This window comes from Arachis stenosperma, chromosome 4 (genome assembly GCF_014773155.1).
Source record: "Arachis stenosperma cultivar V10309 chromosome 4, arast.V10309.gnm1.PFL2, whole genome shotgun sequence".
Lineage (NCBI taxonomy): Eukaryota > Viridiplantae > Streptophyta > Magnoliopsida > Fabales > Fabaceae > Arachis > Arachis stenosperma.
Genome location: NC_080380.1, coordinates 30,983,096 through 30,994,084, shown reverse-complemented (window position 1 = coordinate 30,994,084; position 10,989 = coordinate 30,983,096). Strand labels below are relative to the sequence as shown.

Sequence of the window (10,989 nt, the reverse complement as noted above, 5' to 3'; positions counted from 1 at the left end):
GTTTCAATACACATTGAAAACATCTATCACATGCTCACTTTATCAGTCACATATTTAATTTGAAATTGAACGAATCTACCAAATACTGATATAGGATACTTATACAAAATACACGATACTTTCCTTGATATTTGAGAATCTATCTTCTCACAGATCATACATTTTAGTTCTTCAAATGAGAGTGTGAATGGAATAACAATATCCAACTAATTTTCACATACAAATTATGTTTATAACAAAATTTGACCATGACAATATATTTTCTATAAAACTCTATCATTCATTTTATATATTTTAACTCACATTAAAAATATTCAAACCGTAATTTTTTGAAGCAAGAAAAGAGAGTATGACGAGAGGGATCGTTTTGAAGAGGTGAGCGACGTTGAAATAAAGAAGAGGGAGTTCTGCTATCTGGAGTAGGGTGAGTATATATATAAGAGTACAAATCACATGGTCCGATTTGTATTTAAGTATTTAAAATTTTTTTAACTATACAAATCGGATGGTCCGATTTGATGCGGCTCGAAAAAAAAAATTAAAAACACTCAAATCAGACCTACCAATTACAGTACTTTAGAAATTTTAAATTTTTTCCCTCCATATAAATCAGACCATCTGATTTATATTAAAACTTCAACAACAAAAAAATCGGACGGTCCGATGTTTAATCTGTCAATTTACAAAAAGTAACACCACCCCCAATCTATAACACAGCGCCATATCTATATCCAAGCATAGCACACACATAACATTCATATAAAAAAATGAGCCTAAAAATTATGCAGTCTCTTACAACATATTTGAGAGCTAGATATTCTCTAGTGGGTCAGTAAAATGAAACAATTCAAGAATTTGGTTTAGAACAAGTGCAATTTTCATATTTGAATAATGATGATGATGATGCCGTGAAAACTTCCATTAGCTCTTATTCTCCCACCACAAAAATAAGGTAAAAACATTCAAGTTCATTATGTGATCACTGCCACTTTTGAAGTAGCATTACAACAAACATGAAGAACACAAGATGGATGAGTATAGACCCAGAACCATGTCAACATTCTCCCCCTAAGATTCAAAACAAAATGAAAGCTTAGACACCGCTTTCGCCGCCACTAGAAAACAGAAGGGAAAAAAAAGAAGAAAAAAGATAAACAGACAGAGAGAGAGGCAGATTTATGTAATATGATCAGAGGCTTCCTCTCTCCCTAAACCTAGTAAGCGTTTTTAAATAGTTAGGCCTTCCTCCTTGGTTTCTTCTTACACACATGCCATTATTTGAATTCTTGGCCCTTCTTTGTGTTTCTATCTACAGCGAGTTTCGACTAATGCTGCCGTTTATTACACAGTGTAGTGCTGCTGGATTGTGTCAATGTCCAAACCTTTCAGCTTCACCACGGATTCAACGTGTCCTTTAAGCGTGTGAAGCTCACGAAGCCTGAAAAAAGAGATGGTTAAAGAGAGGGAAATTGGTTTCATGTATTAAACTAACATAATCAAATTAATGTTCCTAAAAGAATGAGTAGTTGTATATTGGTTACCTTGCAACTTCAGCTCTTCTCTTAGCTTGTTCAGCAATCTCAGACAATTCTCTGTAGCTGTTCTTTTCATTGAAGATGTTAGAAGTCTCCGGTGGTTGGAGTCCATGAAGGGTTCTTTGAGCAAGAGCCCATTGAGCTTCCCTCTCTTCCTTGCCATAGTCTTTCTTGGTGGTGAAGGCAGTCTGTCATGCATTTTGAAACAACACTTCAATCAAATCCATTCTCTTAAAATAAAAATAAGGTAATCCCAACAGTATAGACTTGAATCATGACAGAGTATCTTCTGTCTTGAATCGAATCTGTAATATTGGATTACCTTAGTGCATAATTAGAATTAGCATATGTATCACGGACCTTGTTTTCGAGGAGATTGAGCCAAGCTTTGCCACTTAAGATGTAGCGAATGGCGAACTTCATGAAGTCAAGTGGAACATAGAAGACAAGACTGTAGAGCCAGATGACTCCAGCCCAACCCCAACCAATTCCCTTGATCTTTGCAAAGCCCCAGTTGGCATACACTGCTATAATTGTAGCAATCTGCAAATTCATCATCACAAAAATATCAACTTCATCTTTCTCACAAGTAGTTATCATCTTATCACTTCACAAGAAATCGACACGAAAAGATGGAGCATCATCCTTACCAGTTGAGCAATAATGAAAGCACTAACTAAAAGCAATCCAGGGCGTTCCACGTACGACCAGCTGCGCGAACGCGTTACAAATATTAGAGCTTGGCTGACAATACTAACTTGTAGGTACAATGCAGCCGTCATTTCATCACGGCTTTTATCCAGAGGTCTAACTCCGAATTTGTCCTGCATTGTCAATAACAAATAGGGGTCAGATCTTGAATCCAAAACAAGAACAAGGACAATTAAAGAATATCAGGAATGTTAGTTTATGTTTCTTACAGGGAAGAATGTAGTTTCTTTCATTGCCCAGAAGAATATAACAGTCATGAGAGCCAAGTAACCTCCAAGAACTATTCCGGTAGCGAAAATTTCCTTCAGTTTCCAGCTATCAGGCAAAGGAGATGGCTTAACCCTGTCCTTTGAAATTGTCATGATTGTCCCTAATATTTTATGACAAGTTTTGTGTGAGATTACCATTTTTAAAAGGTGAATTTCAAAGGTATTTCAGAAAAAAAAAAGTTTAGAGCTGTAACTACTTACCATCATTAAGAATGGCAATGATTAGAACCATGAAAGGAGAGAAATCGAATTTCCAGATCAACGCGATAAACATGAAGCCAAACTGCATTCAAAAAATAGAAAATCCAACATGATCAGTTTTCATTTTACTCTGCTAATGAATTACAAATATAATCACAAATACTGTCTACTTACCACAATACGGATGGTGATAGACACTGCATAAATCTGAAACGCAAAGAAAATAGTTTTAAGTTACATCATTGAGAATGAAATTTAGAAGGGAACTATATGTGCATCATCATAAAAAAATTGAAGAAAGCAAGTAACCAACCGTGTAGTTCTTCATTCTCTGGAAAATAGCTCTGCTAGTTAAGACAGCACTAATTATAACACTCAATCCAGGTTCAGTCAACACAATATCAGAAGCACTTCTTGCAGCATCAGTGGCGTCAGCGACAGCGATTCCAATATCGGCCTTCTTCAAGGCAGGAGCATCGTTCACACCATCTCCAGTCATACCACAAATGTGCTTCCTCTCTTGTAACTTCTTCACAATCTCATACTTGTGCTCTGTAGTGAACAAAAATAGCAGAAAAAACAAACCAAGAGTTAGATACTATACAATTTCAATGAACATATAGAGTGAGAGAAAAATAGAGAAAATAGTAATGAGTATAAACCTGGAAAGACTCCGGCAAATCCATCGGCTTTCTCAATCAACTCTTCGACGGGAAGTGCAGCGATACTTGCATCTTTGTCTTGGCCAAGAAGGGAAGCAGATGGGTACATATTTGTTCCCATTCCAAGTCTTCGGCCTGTCTCCTTAGCAATGGCGAGTTGATCACCTATAAAGAAGAGTAAATGGTAAGATACTAATTCATAATATGGCGTCGATTCCTGTAGCTGATTCTACCTATTAGGATAAGGCTTACCTGTAATCATCTTGACATTTACACCGAGATTAAGAGCCCTGCGAATGGTTTCGGCACTGTCATGCCTTGGTGGATCAAATAGGGACAACAAACCAACAAACTGCCATGGAGCTCCAGGGCTGTCCTTGCTTTTCTCAGGAACTTCCTGCAGTAGCAGAGAAGATGCTTCAGATTCAGATTCTCTTTATTATTAATATTTACAAGAAACTTGGGAATATGTGCTGAAAAATTAAAGCATGAAGACTTTGCTGTAAGAACCTGTCTTGAAACGGCTAGGGAACGAAGGCCTCTTTCGGCGAACTTGTCAATAATGGCATGAACCTTCTTCTTAGCATCATCCCTTAGATTACACAAGTTCATGATCTATTCATCATAACAAAGAATATCATATCAGCATCAATTGAACAAGCCAGAACCTCTCACAAATCATGAACAAACTAAAGATTGTTACCTGCTCCGGAGCGCCTTTGCTTGCACGGTGCCAGTTTCCATCAGCATCAATGTAAGTCAGAGCAGTTCTCTTGTCAACAGGATTGAAAGGTAAAAAGTGAACCTCTCTGATTCCAGCCCTTGCCTACAGCACAAGGCATATACATGTTCAATTTTTCGCTCGATTTTCGAATAATGAAATCAAGGGCAAAACTTAAGGACACTAAGCTTTATGAAAGAAGTTAAACCTCTTTAGGATCTGCAAGCATTCCAACAATAGCAGCATCAATGGCATCCTGGTTTTCAGTCCTGGAAGCTCTTGCGGCAAGAAGGATCACATGATCCTTGTCCACTCCTTTAGTAAAGACCTCAATCAAGTTCTTGTCAACACTAAGCTTGTTAAGTGTGAGTGTTCCTGTCTTGTCACTGCAAAGCACATCCATTCCAGCCATTTCTTCTATGGCAGTCATTCGCTTCGTGATGGCGCCTTGTTGCGAAAGCCTGTGAGATCCAATGGCCATTGTCACAGACAACACAGTAGGCATAGCAATGGGGATTCCACCAATCAAGAGAACCAAAAGATTGTCAATTCCATCTCTGTATTTTCGGTGCTGAATTGGATACATGACAATGATCTCAGCCAGCATACCAACCGCAATGGAACAGATACAGAAGTTTCCAATGGCGGTTAGCACCTTCTGGAAATGTCCAACTTGGTTGGTGCTGTCAACAAGGTGAGCAGCCTTTCCGAAGAATGTGTGGACTCCGGTTGCAATGACAACGGCTTCAATTTCACCTTGCTTGCAAGTTGAGCCAGAAAAGACTTCATCTCCGGGGTTCTTGGTCACCGGAAGGGACTCTCCGGTAAGAGCTGACTGATCAATCTTTAACGGATCACCTTCTAGAAGACGAGCGTCGGCCGGTACAATGTCTCCAAGCTTGATGCTTATGACATCTCCGGGGACTAAAATTGCAGCCTCTTCTTCAGTCCACTTGCCATCTCTAAGAACCTACAAGGCAGTAAACACATTTTAGTCAAACATGTCAAATCATCTCATGATTTTTAACTATCAATCTCCACCTATTTAATTGGTAAAAACTCATGCACAATTGTATTTATCTTAAAGTTGTAAACATCGTTACACAACAATTTAGTTAAACATGTAAAATCCTTCAATGATTTTTAACTATAAAGTTCACATATTATATATGGTAAAAACTCACCTGCAATTGTATTTATGTGAAGTTGATTGCTGATAATGGTTAGATAGCAATTTAGTCAAACATGTTAAATTATTTATCGATTATCAACTATTAACTTTACATGAAGATAACTGCATATGCATATAAGTCTCCATCTTAAATATTTTATCATTCCACAAATTGTTGGTGCATTCAGCATTACCTTTGTTTTAGGAGCAAGACCGGCCATAAGTGCGGCGGCGGCATTTCCGGCGTTGTTTTCTTCAATGAAACTGATGGTGGAGTTGATGACCAACAAGCAAACAATACCTACAAAATCTTGCCAATCCGGGGGCTTGCCATCACCATTTGCAAGAGCAATGGCCATAATGGCTGCAGCTTCCATAACCCATGACAGGGGATTCCACATAAACCCAAGAAACTTGAGAAGTTTGCTTTCCTGTAATATTAACAATGTTATTAAAGTTAATAGTCAGAGCATCTTTGTGTATTGTAAATAATAATAATAATTAATGTTGTTAGAGAATATGAAGTATGAACCTTTTTCTCTTCTAGCTTGTTTGGTCCAAATATTTGAAGCCTGCTGGCACCTTCAGTAGAGGACAAACCTTCCCTGGTACATTTCAATTGCTCGAACACTTCTTCAACTGGAATTCGTTCCTATAAAACAAAGTTGTGTTAAAATTCATTGTTCTGTTTCAGGTTTACCACGCATCACCTCAGAAAGAAACCAAGAATACTGCAAATTGAGTCACTTATTATAAGTTTAACCTTTCAGATCCTTTTTTGTTGAATGTAATTGCTTGTTTCTTTTCGTTCTTTTTAGAGAAAATCCCAACGAGACCCTTAACCAAAAAAAAAAAATACTAATCCGACCCTTGAACTTTATTTTTATGGAACTGATTAGTCCTTGTACCAAAAAAAATGTGTTTTTTTTACAGAGACTAATCAATCTAAAAAAAATCAGGAACCTGGTTGGATGTTTTTTTTTTCTTGGGGCATCTGTTATCCTTCCAAAATAATTGTCAGGAATGGGTATTCACTCTTGTTTTTTATGTGATTATTGTCAATGATCAACCTTATGGATGATTCTTTCAAGCTTAAACCTTTGTTTGAATAATTATTTGCATTTCAAACTACTGTACAAAGCATTAACATTAGCAAAGACAGATGAAGATGGAAAAGGTAGCGAGTGTGTGGAGGACTATCCTAGTCATACTTTCATTAAAATATACCTAATCATGATTCATGATGATTGATTTTTTGAAAAATAATTGTTGTCTTTAATACATTTATTTTCAGAAAAAAAATAATAGAATATTTATGCATACCTAGAAAGAATAGAATTGAAACTCAAATAAAAATTATTTAAATCATTTCGGAATTTTTATTTATTATTATTAATAATAAAAACACTAATAGCAAAAATACTTTAACTTATCCATTAACAAATTATTTATTTACTCAACAATTCTCTTATGTAATAACAAAGTAAAAATAATTAAAAAAAGTTATAATACAATAAATATATAGGAATTTAAAAATAATATTTTTAATGAAATAATTTCATTGTAATAATTTTAACGAACTCATAGTATTGGTTGTCTAATTGCACAGAACTAAAGTTATAAAAATTTAAAGAATAGTATTACATATTTAGGTTATTTTATTAACTAAGTCTAATTAAGTTGGTCTAATATTAACGAAAATCAATTATGACTAATATTATTTTAAGTATTATTATTTAACTTAGTTAGACTTAATTTATAAAAAGACTTAAATATGTAGTATTATTCAAAAATTAAATGTAGTGATTAGATATTTTGACTTCCTAATTACAATATCTAATCTAACAAAAGATAGTTGTAAACTTATTGATTAATTTTAATGTATTGATAATATAATATATTTTAAATAATTATTTATTCAATTAATATAAAAAAACTATTTTTGTTGATTAATATTATATAATTAATATATATAATTGTTTTATATTAATAATATATTAAAATTAAATTTCTATCAAAATAAAAATTTAAAGTCTATATTAATAAAAAAGTAAAAATTTATGTATAATTATTTTTTATATAAAATTAATAATTAAAAATTATTAAATAATTTAATAAAATTATTAAGTGAATTGTATCCTGCCGAAACGATACAGGTGGAGGCAACGAAGAAGGCGTTAAGAGGGCGGGCAGCAGGCGCGCCAATAAGGAGAAAGCGTTGACTGTTGGAGCCGTGACATCCTCAAAACTATTGAGTGTCAGACGGGACACCGCACCCTTCTCTTCTCTCTCTCCATGTGATTGGTCCGCCTTATGTGTTGCCAACACCTTTCACGCCTTCCAACTTTCCCATTTAGGTCCCCCTCTTTGCTCTTCTCTCAATTTACTCAAATACTTCTAATTATTATTATTATTATTATATTATCATGCTGTTAATATAGAAAATTTAACTGAAAACCACTTGTGCGGTTGTGCCTATTATCAATTTAAAAATTGTTATTGGAAAAACTAAAAGAATTTAAATTAATTTAAGTATTTGGCATATTTATTATTTTAAGAGTCTAACTATAAATTTATGCAAAAATGAATATTGTCCTTGCTTTTGAAAACATTATTCATGTATATATATAACGCGAAAAAATTATATATAATGAAATATGAAGTGATATTATCAAAGATAAAAATAACGGTACATTTTAATAATAAAATATAAATGAACTTTATCACAACCAGAGTATGAGACTATATTAGAGAAAATTTAAAATGTTGTCTAAATAATAAAAGAGTATATAATTATATATTGACTTAATAGGTAAAATAGAATTAATGCGGAATATAATTTTTCAATAATAATTCCCTTTTTCAGTAATAATAAATGAATATTCTATATTTTTTATGTTGGTGGGTGGACAGAGTGAAAAATTTGACCGGGAAAAAAAATAAGGCAAGTAGGTAACAGTGAGCTGAAATTTGCAGGAGTTGTTGAGGGGCAAAATGGGCAAGTCAAATGAAGGGATCCAAATTAAATGTGGACCCTCTTGGTGTCAGGACCGTTGAATGTGAGAGTTACAATGAAAACGGTTAATCCCAATGGCCAAGATTTTCACATAAAAATATAGAAATTGGTGAAAAACTGAAAATGCCAAAGTACCACGGAAAAAGTACTTAATAAAATTCCCACTCAACCAAACATAGCCGCAGACAGAGAGAGACACGAGAAGGTGTGAACTTTTGAGGAGTGGTTATGATTATGAGTATCATACTGTACACAAACACCTTTCATTAATTTTTATAATATAATTTTAGTTAATTTTAATACAATATAGTACTTTAATCCTATTTAATATCAAATGTGTACCCAACCTTAAAAAAAAAAAGCAATAAATACGGTGAAATTTTAGACGTGTTGAAGTCTATATGCTTACCTGTCTCTCACATGTTAAGATCCACCAGAAAAAAATCATTAAAAAAATAAAAATAAAGAAAAAAAATACACTACGGTATACCTTTCTTCATGCATGTTCATATTACCTAACCAAAAACTGTCCTTTGAAGAAATCGATTCCATATATATGATTTTTCCCAGCAAGGGAAATTAAGTTATATATACGAAGAAGAAAATATTATAGTTCCGAAAATTCTTTTGGCAGACCAATCCTAAAGGGGCAAAAAATAAAGAAATTTATTCAGGGGGTTCATGAGTCATCATCATATGGTTCAAGCTTTTCACATAAGAACTAACAAGTCAACCGAAGAGAAGAGAGTAGTTAGTTATAATAACTTGCAAAGTTTTATTTATATATGCTTCAAGGCAAAGGGTATAAGAGTATATAGCTTTAAAGACAATCAAAATCAAACACTTCATCTTGAAAAAGGAAACAATTGAAAAAAAAAAAGTAATTAAGTAAGGAATTTTAATTAACATACCAGATCAACGGTTTCGTTCTTGATCTCCTCTAGGGAGATGGTGGCCTTTTCAGCAGCCATAGTTTTTCAGCCTAAGCAAACCTCCGTCCACCGCAGAGAGCTAGCTAACTAGAGTAGAAGAAGAAGAAAGATTGAAGAAACAAGAACAGAGCAAAAAGGGTGTGGAAGAAGAAGAAGAAGAAGATCAAAGGGTCATTGAAGAATGTGAGTTCTGAATCCCAAGAAAATGGAACACATACATAACCGAGAATAGAGAAGGATGTGAACTCACACCTATGGCTTTGTTTTTATACCGTGTTGGAAAGGAAGAGTGAGCCTCACATTTAAGACTCTGATAATGCCCACCCTCTCTAATTTTTCTCTCTCTTACACTCCTACTATTATCTGTCACATGTAGGTTAATATAATTGTTTACTCATAAATATTTTTATCATTTTTAAATTTCATAATAATTTAATTTTGATGTATTATATTAATTATGCAAATAATTATCCTAAAAAAATAAATATTTTTAAACGATCATATAAAATATTTTATTTTAAATACGTTAAATTAAACTCATGGCATAAACATAAACAAATAATTATAAATGTTTTATTATTTTTATTTAATCATTTATTATTTAAAAAATTATATTTATTTAATATGATAATAATACAAAATTCTTATTTTGTTATATACTATGGTCAAGATATACACTAATTAAATTTAAGATTTTCACAAAAAAATCAAATATGACTTAAAAGATAATTAAAGATGAAGTATTTTTCATACTGTGCTGACGTAGATGATCGTGATTTCTTTGGAGTTCAATGTTTCTATTCTACCCAATAAAAAGTGCGGGTCCCAGAAACAATGTGACTAGGGATTTAACTCATTGTAGTCGCCACCCTACTTGATACCTTGAATATTAAATTATTGAATCAAATTTTTCTTTAAATTAAAGATGTTAGTAAAATACAAAAGTAAAAGTCTAATAATTATTAAATTAAATAAAACTTATACATGATATAAATTATAAAATTAACTATAATTAAATATTTTTCTTTTACCAATTTTTTCTTTTAATTTTTTTCTAAACTATTAGTATAATGAATACCATATATATATATATATATATATATATATATATATATATATATATATATATATATATATATATATATATGTCGTAGCTATAAGTTTTGTTTGCTACTCAAAGTTGAGTTTAAAATAATACCCTAGGAGCATAATAATGTTCCTTTTAGTGTAAAAATATCTTAATCCAAACGAATATGAAATAACTCTCTTGCAGTCTAGTACTCTTTCTTAGGTTCAATCTTGACTGCTATTATTGATTATGTAATTTTGGAGCAGCCAACGTGTTCCTAAGGATAGGATTATCTTTGTAGTTTAAAAGTTTAGCAACAATAGTTATTTCTTGTCAAAATTGAAAAAAAAAAGAGAGAGAGAGAGAACAATTTCTTATCAAACAATATATATTCTTAGAGAAAAAGGCAAAAAAAAATAAACTTTTTTGCAACAGTGAATTGAATTTTACACTTATTAATTAGAAATATAATATGGGAATTCGATTTCTATAAATAAAAAACGTACTTTTTATTTTATATTTAAGGTTGATCAAATGAATTATAAAAATTTACTATGTAATTTTATAAAAAAGAAAAACAAAAGTTTTTCATAAAAACAAAAATGATTTACCTCATCTCTCTTTTAATTTTATTTTTACGGTATCTCTCCATTTAATAGGTTAAGAACTAATATATCTAAATTTGATTTAAAGATTTATCAC

The 10,989-nt window shown here is 32.4% G+C and overlaps 1 protein-coding gene across 1 annotated transcript; it reads right to left on the bottom strand.

The window, feature by feature from the left end:
• Positions 1-901: 901 nt before the first annotated feature.
• On the bottom strand, positions 902-9,517 carry LOC130973947 (plasma membrane ATPase 4). The gene is made up of 16 exons (XM_057898643.1): positions 9,198-9,517; positions 5,803-5,922; positions 5,465-5,701; positions 4,308-5,069; positions 4,082-4,204; positions 3,889-3,993; positions 3,631-3,775; positions 3,379-3,543; positions 3,030-3,268; positions 2,891-2,923; positions 2,717-2,798; positions 2,456-2,616; positions 2,186-2,359; positions 1,896-2,078; positions 1,542-1,723; positions 902-1,438 (listed from the first exon to the last, which is right to left on the bottom strand). The coding sequence occupies exons 1-16, from the start codon at positions 9,255-9,257 to the stop codon at positions 1,342-1,344; spliced, it is 2,868 nt and encodes a 955-aa protein (XP_057754626.1). The 5' UTR covers positions 9,258-9,517; the 3' UTR covers positions 902-1,341.
• Positions 9,518-10,989: the final 1,472 nt, after the last annotated feature.